Source organism: Macaca thibetana, chromosome 5 (assembly GCF_024542745.1).
Source record: "Macaca thibetana thibetana isolate TM-01 chromosome 5, ASM2454274v1, whole genome shotgun sequence".
Lineage (NCBI taxonomy): Eukaryota > Metazoa > Chordata > Mammalia > Primates > Cercopithecidae > Macaca > Macaca thibetana.
In genome coordinates this window covers 13,686,144-13,703,405 of record NC_065582.1, presented here as the reverse complement: position 1 = coordinate 13,703,405, position 17,262 = coordinate 13,686,144, and the positions used below count along the sequence as shown (strand labels likewise).

Below are 17,262 nucleotides of genomic sequence, written 5' to 3'. Positions count from 1 at the left end.
CAGGAATGCTTAGTGGGTCAATATTATAAAATCTATTCATATAAGCCATAAAATAAGTAGAGGAGAAAAATTATATTACCACCTTCAAAGATAGGGAAAATGCATCTGAAAACAATTTAGCACTTTTTTATATTTTTTAAAATTTCCCAATATAATAGGAATTAATAGATATTTCCTATCAATATGCAATATATATTATATAACGATACATGTATACACACATACACACACACACACACACACACACACACACAAATTTCCACCTCAAACCCAACATCTTACTTGATGGAGAAATGAAAGAAAATTTCCTGCTCAAATCAGGAACAAAAAGACATCAGTTGTCCCCGTCTGACTGAATATCATGTTGGAAATATTAGCAATTGAAATGAATAAACAATTGGAAATATAATAATTGGAAAAGAAAAGGCAAAATGATATCTAATGTAGGTGATATGATTAAATGTCTAGAAAATCTAAAGAAACACTTGGAAAAAAGACAACAGAATAAGAAAATTCCCTATCCCATCCTTATCCTGCTCTTTTTGTGGACTTTTATGTGTTTTTAGCACTACCAGTAAGTCAAGTTAAAAACTATGGTATCATAGGCCGGGCGCGGTGGCTCAAGCCTGTAATCCCAGCACTTTGGGAGGCCGAGACGGGCGGATCATGAGGTCAGGAGATTGAGACCATCCTGGCTAATACGGTGAAACCCCGTCTCTACTAAAAAATACAAAAAACTAGCCGGGCGAAGTGGCGGGTGCCTGTAGTCCCAGCTACTCGGGAGGCTGAGGCAGGAGGATGGCGTGAACCCGAGAGGAGGAGCTTGCAGTGAGCTGAGATCCGGCCACTGCACTCCAGCCTGGGTGACAGAGCAAGACTCCGTCTCAAAAAAAAAAAAAAAAAAAAAAAAAAAAACAAAAAAAAACTATGGTATCATAATAATACTAATTTCATTTGTGTGTTCACCATCTGCATTCACTCTATGCTTTACAGACCCCCACTCTTATTTAGGCAGTTGCTAAGTTACACGGAGTTTGTTTCTGAAATGCCCCTCCTATCAGTCTTCCTTTTGGGGTCCACTCACTCACTATCCACATATAGCTGGTAAATGGTTGTCTGTGTAGCGATGCTTGTTTTATATGTAATTTCTCTGATATAAAGTCAACTTCTTGACCTGGTTTTCTACTATAATTTACCTTTCCAGGCTTATTTCTGCCTACTCTTTTATACATGCATTGTTTATCACGACCAGCCTTCTGAGTATCTCTTAGCTATACTCATACTTGCAGCTCGACAACAAGAATTATTTCCCTAAAACATGCTACAATAATAACGTGTATTGTTGAGGCTTTGTGTTAAATAACTTGCACACTGCGTTGTCCCACATTACCACAGCTGTGATTCGTTCCTCCTTTGCTATGTAACTGCCCACGGTATTTTTTTGTTTTACATTTCAGATTTCTGTTTTTATTGTATTAACTCTACCTGATTATATACTTTGAGTGTAGAAAGTGATCAGTACAATCTCTGTATCACTTGCAGTATAGATGGCATTCAATACAAATCCTTTTTTTTTTTTTTTTTTTTAATAGACTGTGCCAGCCTGGAAGTTAAAAACTAAGATTTTAAACGCAACTAAGGATCTCTCTTTAGTCTCTATTTTATCGATTTTTCATTAGTTGGCTCTATTCCATTTGAGCAGGGAGTTTGCCTTATTAGTGCTGTATTCTCAAGACTTAGAACTATTCTTGGTACACGGTAGGCACTTAGTAATAATCCTACCTGTATGGCTATACAAAAATTAATTGAATGGTAATGAATAATGCAAAGAAGCGAAAGCTTAACAAGAGACAACATAAGCCAGTATCAAGATCAGATCTTCACAATTTTCTGGTTTGTTCCTGATGACATTCTAGGACAGATGTTTTTGTTTTGGTTTACGGGCTGAAATTTTTTTAAAAAATTTATTTCAGCAGACCCTCTGAATCCATTTTTATAAAAATCCTTAGCTGTGAAAGGAACAAAGGTTTTGGCAGATAGTATAATCAGAGTCAGGATTGGCTCGGTTTGAACCCTAATGCCCTTCAGGATATTGAAAATGCGATAAAATAATTGCATTATTTATTAATGACCTAACAAAATTCGAATACGTTATGCTGTAGAGCAATTCCGCAGCCATTATCTCCTTTGCTCCTAAGAACCCAGAAAGGTTATCCTTTTATTTATCAGAAGTCACCATGTTAAAATTAAAATACTTCGGATTGGTAGCCTCAACCCCTATCTTCTACAACATCTTTAGCTATCCATAGAAAGCAAAGCATTAATAGGAATTGGACTGACGTTGGAGATGGAAATACTGTTGCACGTGACGGCTGTAAGGACTTGGGCGGCCAATTCCCCACTCCCCATTCCTCCCCAGATCCTCCAAAAAAAGCTCAAGTCCTAACTTTGACCAGGTTTGACAAAGAAGGGAGAGGCAGAGGCGTTTTGTAAAGTGCTGCCTCCAAACGCCACCCGTCAGGACAGATTCTAAACCACCTTAACTTGCTGCCGGTTTCAACTGAAAATAAATAGTACATAGTAATCAAGAAGTCGCCGTCCCAGACCTCTGATCAAAGAACCGAAAAACGACAGCGAACGACCCGTTCCCGATTCTCTGAGCCAAAGAGTAGGAGAAGCTGTTTAGGAGGGGGTGGGTCTTCCGCGACAAACCCCGCCCCTCCCTCGCTCGTCGCTGATTGGTGGCGGCGTTAGGCCGCGACGGAGGGGCGGGCTCGCGGCTGCGTCGCTCCCTTTCCGCGCGGTCCCGTGCGCGCTGTGGGTGTGTCTCGGGAAGCGGGCGCGCGCGCGCTCGCGTCGGAGGACCGGAAAGGAGGCGGGGCCGCGGCGGCGCGCGCTCCCGGATCGCGCGCACCGCAGACGGCGCGGATCCCAGGGAGCCGGTCCGCCGCCGGAACGGGAGCGTGAGTGTGCGTGTGGAGCCGGGGCTCGTGGGAGACGATCGCGATGAACACGGTGTTGTCGCGGGCGAACTCGCTGTTCGCCTTCTCGCTGAGCGTGATGGCGGCGCTCACCTTCGGCTGCTTCATCACCACCGCCTTCAAAGACAGGAGCGTCCCGGTGCGGCTGCACGTCTCGCGGATCATGCTGTGAGTGCGGCCGAGGCCGGGCCGGCGGTGCAGAACGCCGGGACCGGGCCGGGGCGGAAGCCGAAGCCGGGCCGCCGCGCCGGCGCTGCCGTGCCGGGGCCGCAGGCAGGGCGTCCGGGTCGCCCTTCTGAGCGGCCGTTCGTCCCCGAGGGCGGTCGTCAGGGGTGGACGTCGCGGGCTTTTCCGGCGTCCCCTCGGAACTTGCACCCCTCCACAGTAAATTCCCGGGCTTGCTCTTAAATTTTAATTTTGAGCGTTCCTCAGGTCGGTGCCTCCGCTTGCTTCCTGTTCCTCACTTCCCTCCACCCACGCCTGGCCAATGAGGGAGCAACACAACAGCAGAGCCGGCGCCGCCGCCCGCCCAGGCTGGCGCCTCCCGCGCGTCCGGGGCCGCTCGTGGTCCGCACGCGAGGCCAGCCAGGCGCTGCCGCCACGCTCCGGGTCGGGCTTCCGTGGGGTTTCCCGGCGGCTCTGGAGGCCACAGGACGGGGTTGTCTTTGTGTCATTCATCACCCGAGTTTGCCCTGTTTGACATTCTCTTTACAGTTGTTGCCTTTGCATCTTCAGAAGGCAGTAAACACTTGCAGCTGCTTTGAAGTTGGCCAGAGATATTGGGCACTGAGGGAATTAAGCATCTTAGCCATCTGATACAGCGAGATTTTTGTTTCGTTGGGTTTCTTTTTTTGTTGTTGTTTTCTTTCTTTTTTTTTTTTTTTTTTAATTTTTTGGCCAACCACTTGAAGAAATCTGCGAAAACGCCGAAAAATGCAATTCGAAATGACAGGGCCATTTCGCTATTGCCTATTTTGTCCTTGATTTTATTCTCTGGCACTTTTGTCTTTAATCCTCGTATTTTTTCCCCTCTTATTCTCATACCCTTCTCTATTCCATCTTCCAACAAGTTCTTTAACCTTAGTTTATTTCTTTGTCAGAATCGCCAAGAAGCCAGTCATCAAATAGCCAGCCTTGTCCCCCACCTTTTTTTTTTTTTTTTTTTTTTAATTACTGTACTGATGTTTGTTAGATATTGTTCGAATAGACCTGGGGTGGAAATCAGCACTGCCACTGTCAGCCCTGTGAGGTTAGAAGAGCTTGGTGCATATTAAACACTGAACAGATGTTAGCTTGTCTTGAGCAAGTTTCTTACCATTCTGGGACTTAATTTCTTTTTAAGATGGAAGTAATACCTAATTGGTAGGTTGTGAGTATTATTTGAAATGTGAAAAATATTATCAGTGGGTCTGACCCGTAGTAAACAGTAAATAGCAGCTGGTTACAGTAGTATCCCCTTAATGGAGTAGGTATACGTTCCAAGACCCCCAGTGGATGCCTGAAACCACGGATAGCACCAAATCCTAGTATACTTGGTTTTTTCCTATGATAAAACTTACGAATTAAGCACAATAAGAGATTAACAATAACAGAACAACTGTAACAATATACTTAATAAAAGTTATGTGAATATGATCTCTTTCCCTTTCTCTCAAAATAACTTATTTTACTGTACTCACCTATTTTCACACTGGGTTGACTGCGGATAATTGAAACCGAAAAGTGAAATCTCGGATAAGGGGGTGATTACTGTATCATCCCTTAATATGCCATCTGTTAGTATTCCATATCACCTTGTAGTCATGTGTAGTTTCTTCTACCCATTATGCACAATTGCTTTACATCAAGTATTTACTATTCTTTTTAGCAGTTTTTATCTCCCTCTGAGTTTTGTTAGGAATTCTCTTAAGTTACATGCAATTAGCTGAAGACTTACTTTCATATTGGATTAGAATGTTTCTCCTGTTTTCACGCTTACAGATTTCTCTGGTGTTTACTTGTTTCTTTGTGGAATTGCTGTTTCACCTGTGCACACACCTGTATTCTTTCTCTTTAAGAAGTTACGTGAATTTTGTATGTTCTGTTGGATGGTAAAACTTTTATCTTTACTTCTAGAAAAAATGTAGAAGATTTCACTGGACCTAGAGAAAGAAGTGATCTGGGATTTATCACATTTGATATAACTGCTGATATCCTTTTAAGAAAATATTTCATTACTTTTTCTATAGTTTTATAATGAGATATGTGTTGTTTAATGATTTGGATGACTATCTCATTGAATCAGCCAAACCTTGGAAATTCCTGTGCCTTTTTCATCAGTAAAATAATGTTAATACCTCCCCATCACACTTTGAGAAAACTTCATGAGTAGTTGTGTGAACGTACTTTAAATTCTTATTGTGTGAACATACTTTAAATTCTTAACCGAAACATTAAATTGATTGAAAGCTACGTAAGAAAGTTTGAATCTGTTTTTTAGAAAGAAAAAATGAAATTAGATCATTTGGATAAGAAGGAAAAATATTACCAGTGCTCAGCCTGCCTATAGATATTTCATATACAATTTCAAATAATATATCCATATTTTATTATAGCAGAGAGAGACATACGTTTAAAAAATGAATTACGTCTGTTACGATTTGAAAGGGTGATATCAAAATTATTGGTAAACTGGTTGCTTTTTGCCATCATAACTCTTTTTATAAGGAATTTTATAAAAGAAAATATTAACAATTGTAAGAGTTTCTTTGGTGGTGATATTTAAATGTTTTCTCTTGACGTTGAATTTCTGTCTTTTGACAACTCTGATCATTTTGGCCAGGCTAGTCTTTTTTAGGGTCTTAGGTTAATGTCTTGGCAATGTTCTCTGCCATTTCTAGCCTGATCTCACCTGCCTTTTTAATACCCCATGATTTAAATGGTTGTGGAGATTGAACAGTCTGAACTTGTGTGAAAGTACCTGTCTGAACAGTTAAAGCTGGTCATATACTTGGGGAATTTATCTAATTTGCCTTTCTATGACCATGAAATTTACTTTCAGCTTAACTTTTAACAATTGTCAGGTTTAGAAGTAGGCTAAGAATTAGTTCTGTAGGTACCTTTTTAGGAAATAGAGTGTACCATCGGAAGAGTCTTATGCTAAATTTCATGTGTATTTTTAAGTCTGTATGATTTTTAAAAATCTGCTCAAGGGAATTTAGGTCTACTGTGAGACTAGTAATTTTGTGTATCCAGAGAAGTATAGTGAAATTTCCTGATATCTATGGTATTTATATATTACCAATCTCATTATTTGTAGTTTCTTCAGATTTTCTTAATGCTGATGCTACTACTACTTTAAATTGTACTTGTTCTTGTAAACAGCAGTCCTAGACTTAGTTCTAAAGGAGTGATTCTTAGTGGTTACACATAATTAATAATGGAATGCAACAAATGTGTTACTAACAGTGTGGAAACTCATGTAGTAAAATGAGTTAACTTAACAATTAACATAATACTTAAAAATCCAAATACTAACTCTGCTTATTTCTTGGTATTGGCACCAGTCTTGTTAATTCTGGTGATGTTCTTGTCCTCTTTGGGAAACTGAATTGAGCCACATTGGTGTCATTTGCATCTTTGAGAGACATTTTAATGTCTACTTGCATGTGACCAAAAGTGACATGTACAATTTATTATACTTGGTTAATTATTGAGCCTTGTTTATGTTTGCATATTGTTAAATTTAAATAGTGGTGATTGTTTATACTTTAGAGCACCAGTGGAATTGTATTTGCTTGAAATATCAAGTGCTCTTTTTTTTTTTTTTTTTTAAACTTAGTTGATGTTACAGAAAACAAATTTTGGATTTGTTCTTTTCTTACTAGTCAAAGTATCTCCGCTGGTAATCCTTGGAGGAATACGGGAGGATGCCAGTAATCTCATACTGAGGTTTTTTTGTTTTGGAATAAGGTGGATTTCACAATGTATTTGTCTTCTGCATATTTTTATTAAATTAGTGGCACATTATGTTTCTGGGCCACCTCTCTCTTTTCTACTTCAGTATTACTGTTATGGATAAATAACCTAAGAATAATTAAGATCTATTTAAAAGTGATATACTGCTCATAAATTTATATTTTCCTTAATTTACTTACATCTAGAGAATATATTTGATTGGAATGTTAAGCAGTTGTTTCTTTATTTATCAGCAGAATATTCAACAAAAAATAATGTAAGTATATCTAATTAGAAGTATTTTAATAGCTATTTAAAGCCTTATTCTTTATGAAAGAATACACATTTTATGTATTTAAAATACCTGACCTGAGTTACCTAGCAAAAAATCACAAGCCTGTGGACGTAACTCTGTTATAAAAACGTTAGCTCTTTTGGGAGCCTCTTTTTGTTTTTGTTTTCGTTTTTCTGTTTGTTCTATATAGCTCTCTAGCATTGGGGTCTCCAGAATGGGGTCCATGCAAAGAAATATATGTATGTAAGGAAAACAGTTAGAAGCTTCTATTAATATATTAATTTAAAGTAAAAACAGTTAAGCTTTACTAATACTTGCTATATGAACTGATGTTAATACTCGTATTCAGCCTTTAAGTCAGATAAATGGGCACGTGCCTTCTACAATATGCAGGTATTCCGGAGGAAAGGAGGAATTCTGTAGGTCAAGAAGTTCACCATGTTACCTAGCATTTATTCATTTGTTTTCAGCATGTTGCAAAATATTGCAGTATATGCAATACATAAGTGGATTCTATTATCTAATTTTAGCTAATTCTTTCAAAATGGAAAAGTGGCTTAAAAAGATTTCTGCAAAGAAATCACAGATTGAAGATGATGCTAATAATCCATACATATGTAAACAGTAGGAAAATGGTGAGGCTCATACTTGTATTCTTCTTCTGAGCTGCTCTGTCACACTGAAGGATAAAAAAACACAAAGACAACCTAAATAGATCTGATAAGTTGGCTGAGACACTGTCAATGGTATTAATTAATAATAGTACATATGTAGTACCTATATAATTTATAATAACACTTATTTCGAGGATTTGTGATCCAAAAACTATTGGAGACCACTTTCTATAGTAAGATCAGAAACATATTGCTGAACTATCAACTAGGAAATGGCGCGGGTAGCCAGTAGTATTGCCACTCAGCTGTTTACTCTTTTTTTTTTTTTTTTTTGGAGACGAAGTCCCGCTCTTGTAGCCCAGGCTGGAGTGCAGTGGCACCATTGATCTCAGCTCACTGCAGCTTCCGCCTCCTGGATTCAAGCAGTTCTCCTGCCTCAGCCTACCAAGTAGCTGCGATTACAGGCGCCTGCCACCATGCCCAGCTAATTTTTGTATTTTTAGTACAGACAGGCTTTCACCATGTTGGTCAGGCTGGTCTTGAACTCCTAACCTCAGGTCATCCGCATGCCTTGTCCTTCCAAAGTGCAGGGATTACAGGCATGAGCTACTGCGCCCGGCTGTTGTTTACTCTTTAAGTTAAAATATTCTTTCTCCACAGCTACAGTTAGAGAGCTGCATGGTGACTTACTTGAATCAACAGAATTTGAGATCTGTGATTATAATTCTCATTATGAAGATATATAATCAAAAGCTGTAAAGATTGTTAATAATTTTTTAACCTTCTGAGATTATTTTAAAATCCATCTTAGTACCAGATTGTTAATAACTTTTTAACCTTCTGAGATTATTTTAAAATCCATCTTAGTACCAGATACCTTTCTTTAAAAAAAAAAAAAGGTGTGAACTGTTTTGGTAGTCTTATTAAGCCATATAGCTACAATTAATTAATATCCCTACCTATTGAGAACAGTTTGCCTTTGTTTTGGGGTTGTATGGGATTCATTAATCTAAGTATCTGAGTACTTGAACTGTTTTTGTTTTGTTTTGTTTTTGACACGGAGTTTCACTCTTGTTGCCCAGGCTGGAGTACGGTAGTATGATCTTGGCTCACTGCAACCTCCGCCTCCTGGGTTCAAGTGATTCCCCTGCCTCAGCCCCCCAAGTAGCTGGGATTACAGGCACCCGCCACCTTGCTAATAACTTTCAGTCATAAACTAATAGTTTTAATAGGTTTTGATATAATAGTTTAATAGCTTTTAATTATAAAACTTACTATGAATTATAATCTGTGATTTAAAAAACTAGTTCAGGCCAGGCGCAGTGGCTCACACCTGTAATCCCAGCACTGTGGGAGGCTGAGGCAGGGGACCATCTGAGATCAGGAGTTTGAGACCAGCCTGGCCAACATGGTGAAACCCTATCTCTACTAAAAATACAAAAAATTAGCCGGGCATGGTAGTGTGTGCCTGTAATCCCAGCTACTCAGGAGGCTGAGGCAGGAGAATCTCATGAACCTGGGAGGTGGAGGTTGCAATGAGCTGAGATTGTGCCATTGCACTCCAGCCTTGGTGACAGAGCAAGACTCTATCTCAAAAAAAAAAAAAAAAAAAAAAAACTGCTCCACATTTCTTTTTAGTTAATGTAGTCATCATATACTGAGTAATTGCCCTTACAAGCTAATAGATGCTAACTTAAAAAGAACAAATTCCTTGGGATTTAGTAGTGGCCATAAATTTTTTTTATTTCCATATCACACTTTTAATTTTCTTTTTTTTTTTTTTTTTTTTTTTTTGAGACGGAGTCTCGCTCTGTCACCCAGGCTGGAGTGCAGTGGCCGGATCTCAGCTCACTGCAAGCTCCGCCTCCTGGGTTCATGCCATTCTCCTGCCTCAGCCTCCCGAGTAGCTGGGACTACAGGCGTGCACCACCTCGCCCGGCTAAGTTTTTGTATTTTTAGTAGAGACGGGGTTTTGTTTGTAATACGTTGAAAGAGTGGCTTAAAAGAATTGTCTGACCTCTAGAATTTTGCCTTGATGAGACAGCAATGCATGTATTTTTTTTAATTAAAGGGAAAAAAGATCTTTAAAAGGCTTCTTTTTTTAGTGATTTCTTCAAGATTTTGTAAAGAAATCTTGGAGAAGATTTCTTATAAATTTTCGTGACATAATTAATCAGTAGTAAACTGTATTAGCAGTGTGATGGAACAGGGATTGGCTCTGTTTTCCTGGTACCGTTTAGGATCCATGCTGAGCTGGAGGGTCTTAGAAATTTTAAGGGAAAAGTGATTTAACAGAAGACTTCCCTTCTAGGGATTTAATTCATCTGTTCCTCCAAAGGCCTCACTTTTTGGAGATCTTACAGATCAAAAACCTTGCATTAAGTTGTGAAGGCCCGAAGTAATACAGTTGAGTTAGCAAAAGGAATGAATTCCTTCAGGGAATTATCATTCTTCTCTCCAAGAATAATTTGCTCCTTTTTGTATCTGTCTCTTTGCTGCTATTTGTATGCATTAAGATTCCAGCAAACTCCTCAAAGTTGAATTCATTAACATGTCAAACTATTTGCTTACTAATACTTTTAATTTGAAGTGATAAGGTGGTATTTCTGATGAGTTATCTAATTAATTTTCATTTCAATATAGGCTCTGAACCAAGTTGTCCTGTGGGACAAGATTGTTCTGAGAGGTGATAATCCGAAACTGCTGCTGAAAGATATGAAAACAAAATATTTTTTCTTTGACGATGGAAATGGTCTCAAGTGAGCAATTCTTGGTCATTTTTTTACATTTAATAAGAGATGAAAAAGAGAGAAAGATATATTTTTATTTTAAAGAAAAATACTTGAGAGTAAAAGGAGAAAAATTGGAAGAGAAGTATTTATGCATATCTGAACTGAAAAATTGGGTGGAAATGCAAAGTGGGATCTAAGATAAGCAATTCTCTTGCAGGTTGTGAAATGTCATAGTCAAACTAATAAAGCTTCTATCTTAAGTGTACCAGGAATATGGGCTTGTTCAGATGTGGTAGGGCTGTGGTTGTCAAATTAAAGGGCTCCTTTCTGAGCGTGAGTCGGGAAACCTTAGAAGCAGCGTGTTGGGTCTAGGAGTTGATAATAGTTAAGGGAAGTGCTATTGGTTCTCCAGACGTGACTTCTCTAAAGCTCAGTTGACTCAGAGTGACTGATCTCTCAGGTTATTTTTACCTCTTAGACTCTAGTGGCAAACATTGGAAATAATTTTAGAAGAAAGCTATTTTGACCAAGCCAAACCTCTGTATTTGCAATGAAAATTTCAGAACATGAGAATTTTGTTAAGGTTTGTCCATCTAGGTAATTGACAAGAGTTAGGTTTCAACTCATTGCTCTGATTCTTAGCTTGTCTCTTTTTACATTTCCTGTTTGAATCATTTAAACTTTTTGGTTGAGAATTCTATTAACTGCAGCTGTGAGTTTCTATGGGTCATCCTGGGACATCAGTAAATGTAGTCCCGGTGTCTTCTAGCATTGTCCTTGGATTTTAAGTGACATGAGAAAATAGTTCTTTTTGCAGATTAGCATATTAGGATTTCTGTTAGGAATAGATGGTTATAAGTAAAGTATTTAACATCTCAGTGTTTGACTTAAAATTTTTTTTTGATCTACTAGCGTTTCTGATGATTTGTGTTTATTGTATCTTTTTATAGGGGAAACAGGAATGTCACTTTGACCCTGTCTTGGAACGTCGTACCAAATGCTGGAATTCTACCTCTTGTGACAGGATCAGGACACGTATCTGTCCCATTTCCAGATACATATGAAATAACGAAGAGTTATTAAATTATTCTGAATTTGAAACGACATATTTTTATACTTAATGAATTGTATCTCATTAATCTCTTCCCTTACATCTTCATTTATTTTTGGTTTGGTTTTTTTTTTGTTTGTTTTTTTATTTGGTATAAGAACTAACATCAAAAGGCCTGTTTGAAGGGAAAGGTTAATGGGCTACTTAATGTTACAAACAAAACAAAAAAACAAGGCTGCCACAGTGGAGTGTTATCTTACAAGAATAAGAACTACATAAAATGGATTTGTAAAAAATACATATTTGAAGTATTTCCTGTATTTCTATTATTCTCTATGGAATATAAAGTGAGCATGAAAGGTAGTTAAAACTTTCAGGTGCCTGTAGAGTCGTAACAACTCTGTATTTTATGCCTTTTGCATTCACGCGAGTTCATGTTGGATGTGATTTAAAAGTAGACATTCTCTTTTATCTCTTTTAGGATATGTTCGATTACTGGAAAATTAATACGGTTATTTGTTAGAAGTCTGGTTTATAAAAAAGTGATGGAATTTTATTCCATTTGTCTTAGGAAGGCCCATAATACTTGTTTTTCTTACATGTGACTAGCAACTTTCTCTACTTAAAGACTAAATACCTCTTCATATGCTGTAAATTATTCTAATTCATTTTAAAATCTTTTAGGTAAACCAAATGTGTGTCTTCAGTACTTTCTCTAAAAACGTTCCTTTATAGCTTTTTACTTTTTTTTAGCGTTGCCATTGAAAGTTAAAATGTTTGCATGGTTTACCCTCTGAGTTACGTTTCTTCTAGGGCGCATGCCTACTGTCACTAAGTGAATTATTTACTACTTTTTGTAGATCTACATTTTAATAATTATTGGGATAATAACTGTGGTATGCTTTCCCATTTACAAACCACTCATAGACTTTATGTTATCCTCAATAATCTAATGAGGTAAGTAGTGTGTTAGCTCTTTGCAGATAAGAAACTGAAACCCAGAAGTTTATTGAATTGCTCCATGGTTACCTAGGGATCAAGGAGTAGAGTTAAAACTTGAACTCAGATCTTCTAATTTTCTGAGCTCATCCTTTCTCTTATACCTCAGATTGCAGACTAATCAAATTTCACTTAAAACCTTCCTGATATTTTTGTCACTTTGGACACCCTTTCTATTCTAGAAAAGGTTTCCTGTTTTATATGGAAGTGACTAATTTTCAAGCTGCCAACAACGTATGTCAAGGTAATATTTTATTCTCTGAATAAATTCATTTCACTTATATTAAAAGCATAAAGAAATCTACATGTATGTAAAAATAACTTAGAAATTCAGTACATAATACATGATTGAATACATGATCGTATTTAACATGATTTTTTTTTTTTTTCTGCAGTGGATAAACAAACATCCCCAAAGTAGCAACTGCAAATCAGTTACCCTTAGAAAAGCAAGACCAAACACTGTAGTTACACTATTAGCAGTAACCAAAAAGGGCTAATATTTTCTAAGAATTGGGCTAATATTTTCTAAGAATAGTTTAAATTATAAACATTTGTTATATTTACCTTATGTGAAATATGTCACTATTTAATTACATTAATTTTAACATCTGTTGTATGGAGTTGTATAGTTCATGCAAAAGCCTGTGGGTATGGGTTTTTCAAATCAGCAGAAAGGTCAAAGATACCATGAATGCTAAACTGCTTGGCTCCCAGCTTTTTCATTAAACTTTTCAGGGTGTTGGTTTCTTTATCTGTAAAGTGACAGAGTTGGACTAGTTAACTTTAATGGCAATCTTTTTACTCCACACAAATCTATAAAATTTATCTGTTCAGCAAAAAGATTGAACAAAAAAAGCACGTTAGTAATATGAAGACAGGAAAATGAGTGAAAGTCTAACACATAACTCATATTGATCTACTTTATTTCTGTTAGATTTTACACTCAGAAAATGTAACCTCATTTATTTTGTACAAAACTAGACTTGGAAACTTAAAATGTGCAGGTGTCAAAGCTTAAAAATCAGGTGTGTCCTCTTCAAAGAAGGTATTCGCAATAAGCCTGCAGTCTTAACCAGACCTGGCACCAGTTTAACAGTTCGTTATACTTCTGTGATGAGTGGATCTGTTAGTCTGGTAGAGATTAGTGTTGAAATTTACTTGAATTACAATTTCACAAGCCCACTTTTTTTGGAGTTTGGTGAGAAAGAGAAGTAGAAATGCCCAACTAGCACAGCATGGAGAAAGTTTTCTGTTGGCTTGACTAAGGGAAATTGCTCAGAACAAGAATGCTCCAACGTGGGAATAAGGACCCTCAGTCTCAGGAACTCATTTTGAGGTGCAGTTTCTACATTTAAAAAATTGACTTGTGTTCAGTTTGATAACCGTTTCATTTGCTTTAGTCTCAGTGTTTTAGAGAAGTCTTATAATGTTCTACAAAGACACAAAGCTTTAGGCTTATACAAAACTGAGTATGATTAGAAATTTCTGAGCCCAGAAATGTTTCTGAGAAAAGAGAATGATTTCAAGACACTTATTTAAAAGTAATTATGGTTAGAAATGAATTAATTTAAAAATGTGCTCACATATCCCTTTCTCTAACAGTTTAACTAGGCAACCATCTGTATCAGTGTTTTTTTATTCCCCTAATGGATTACATTTGGTTTCTTTATTCTGAAAGGAAAATAACAAAAACTTCAGAAATTCCTAAGGGTGTAATAGGAAAGTGAGTTTTGAGTTTCCTTTCCTGGAATTATTTTATAGTTCTTTGGTGGGTCTCGTCAGCCAATTCATAGCTGGGCTTTAAGATTATCATCTTAGAGATGATAGATGGGCTTTTTGGAAGATTTCGTCTTAGGGATGAAAAGCTGGGCTTTTTCTCTAAGATGATGAGCTTAAAGCCCAGCTATTGATAATGAACATTTTTCACTATTTTTTTTTTCTATCTGAAGCTTAGAGATCTAAAGCTTTGGATCTTTGGTGTATATGTCAATGGAGGTATTATTTTATAATACTTTGTATTGACATGAAGTGGGTTCATGGGGGAAGAACCATAAGCTGTGAACATTGGTAGCAAACAAAGATATATTCATTTCAAAGCTTTCCTTGCTTTTAGCAGAGAGAAGCCTGTGTACCTTACATGTGTGACTTTCAGTAGTTTAAAGAGATGTTTCAAAAAGTTATTGCATGTTTTTGATGCAATTTGAGAAATTGTTTACTTCACAATGTAGTCATTCATAAAAAAATTCATGAAAATACTGAATATATGTTTGAGGATTTTTCTTTTCTTTGTTTTTTTCCGAGACGGAGGTTTGCTCTTACGCCCAGGCTAGAGTGAAATGGCACAATCTTGGCTCACTGCAACCTCCACCCCCCAGGTTCAAGCGATTCTCCTGCCTCAGCCTCCGGAGTAGCTGGGATTACAGGCGCCCGCCACCACGCCTGGCTAACTTTTGTATTTTCAGTAGAGATGGGATTTCGCTGTGTTGGCCAGGCTGGTCTCGAACTCCTGACCTCAAGTGATCCACCTGTGTCGGCCTTCCAAAGTGCTAGGATAACAGGTGTGAGCCACTGTGCCCAGCCGAAGATTTTTCTTAATTGCAATAAATATTCAGCATTTTTTCTAATGAAAATGAATTTTGTTTACGAGTAGAAGTATGCATTTTAAAAGACTTTCAGATTTATGCTTTTTATGTGAAGCTGCTAAACTAAAAGTAAATGGAAGAAACCAAGTCTAGTAGGTTTTTTCTTTTTTTGGTGGGGGTGGGATGGGGGAGGTTAGCTACACTTAAAATATCTTCTCCAGAGACTGTATGCTCCTATACTAGACTGTAAGCTCTTTGAGGGCAGTCTGTCAGATTTATCTTTGTATCTTCCCCAGGGCCTAGCATAGTGCCTTGCACATAATAGGCACCCAATAAATACTGATGAAGAATGAAGGCGTTGTGTTTCTAATGTGACCAAACCATGGGGATTCTTTGTCATTAATACTGTCCTCCTTTGTAAGTGCTGTTTTTCTTTTTTTCTTTCTTGAGTTCCTAATGAGATTAGATCTTACCAAGTTCAGTTGGACAATTCAGTAAAGGTAAATGCTGCTCTTGATCTAGTTGCTGTGACCTGTGTTCTTTCTGACTTTTGCTGAGGGAGCCAAGTGATAGTGGCTAGTGATAAGATTGATACATAAATTGCTTTACTTTAAAATAACACTAGAAGACCCTACTGTAGACCTGACCGCCCCCCCCCCCCCCCCCCCCCCCCCCCCGCTGCAAAAAAAAAAAAAATCTCAGGATGCATGTTTAAAGTACAGCTCAGGAAGAAATGGGTTAAAACAAATAGCTGACTCTTTGAAAGGCCAGGGTCTTGGCTGATCCTCCGCCAGCTTCTTGGGCACATTGGCTGGTTTGGCTCACTAAGGGAACATTTATTTACCAGTGAATTCAGGCAATCAAAAGAGAAATACTCCCTCAAAACAACAGAAAATCATTGCATTTAGAGGGTAAGGGTTTTTAACCTAAGTGTACGTTACCAGGAATGATAAAAGAGGTCAACTACATTTTACTTTGTTTTCTCCCAACCTGGGCAAGTGTATACCAGAACTTTCACTTTTTAACGTTTTTCCTCATACTCCCTTGTCCTTTTCCCGCTCTCCCAGTGAAGTGTTAAGCAAGACTTCTGAGTTCTGTAGATTGTTGCCTGATTGATGAGTTGCCATGGCCAAAAGAAAACTTACAACGTTAATAAGTATACTTTTATATCCAAATAAACCTCAAGCCTGAAGGAGCTTTGAAGTATTCCCTTTCCATGTGCATAATTTATACACATTCCACTTGTGTATCTGTTGAGTATAGTTGGAAATAGGCACCTAAGAGTTGAGAAGTACATGGACTGATTAGTACTATACTGTAGAAAAAGCCTCTGTGCATTTCTTCTGAAAGCTACCATGTTTGTGCTCCTAAGCTCTATGCTTGCTTGTGAGTGGCTTGGAATGGCTGCAAGCTCCCTGGTGAGGGAGTACAAAGGGTGGGAAGGAATCTAACAGATGTGAGTGGGGAGGAAGTGGGTTTTGACATGCGCTGAGGAATCTGAAACAAATTCATCTTAGAAGTCTGCTCAAGGTTGTGTGGGTCTCGCTCAAATTTATTTGAGAAGTCCATGGCTTGTCCAACTACTGCAGCCTCTGCTGCTGCTTTAAGAATCTGTAAGTGCTGTTAGTTCTCTGCACGTGCACCGACAACCAAGGATGACTAAAAGTCTAACTGGGAATCACACTTAATTGAGTTTAAGAGAGAAATTGATACCTGACTCTTGCTCTCATCTCAACATTTGAAAGCCTGATTTAAGCACTCTGTTAACACCAAGTGCTATGATAGGTAACATCAAAATTTTGGTAGCATAAGAAAAAGTTTGGCTGGGCACGGCTCACGCCTGTAATCCTAGCACTTTGGGAGTCTGAGGGGGTCAGATCACAAGGTTAGGAGTTCAAAACTAGCCTGGCCAACATGGTGAAATCCCGTCTCTACTAAAAATACAAAAATTAGCTGGGAATGGTGGCGCGTGCCTGTAATCCCAGCTACTGGGGAAGGTGAGGCAGGAGAATTGCTTGAATCGGAACCCAGGAGGCGGAGGTTGCAAGATAGCACCACTGCACTAGATA

At 38.2% G+C, this 17,262-nt stretch overlaps 1 protein-coding gene across 1 annotated transcript; it reads left to right on the top strand.

Annotated features, from left to right (window-relative positions):
- Nucleotides 1–2,853: 2,853 nt before the first annotated feature.
- On the top strand, nucleotides 2,854–15,547 carry SPCS3 (signal peptidase complex subunit 3). Its single transcript, XM_050789796.1, has 5 exons — nucleotides 2,854–3,149; nucleotides 5,097–5,172; nucleotides 7,120–7,194; nucleotides 10,470–10,585; nucleotides 11,509–15,547. The coding sequence occupies exons 1-5, from the start codon at nucleotides 3,007–3,009 to the stop codon at nucleotides 11,639–11,641; spliced, it is 543 nt and encodes a 180-aa protein (XP_050645753.1). The 5' UTR covers nucleotides 2,854–3,006; the 3' UTR covers nucleotides 11,642–15,547.
- The last annotated feature ends 1,715 nt before the right edge of the window (nucleotides 15,548–17,262 follow it).

Coding starts and splice junctions, on each gene's coding strand:
- SPCS3 (XM_050789796.1), top strand. CDS start 3,007: ATGAACACGGTGTTGTCGCGGGCGAACTCGCTGTTCGCCTTCTCGCTG. Junction 5,173..7,119: donor CATTTGATATAACTGCTGAT/ATCCTTTTAAGA, acceptor ATTTACTTACAT/CTAGAGAATATATTTGATTG. Junction 7,195..10,469: donor AATATTCAACAAAAAATAAT/GTAAGTATATCT, acceptor ATTTCAATATAG/GCTCTGAACCAAGTTGTCCT.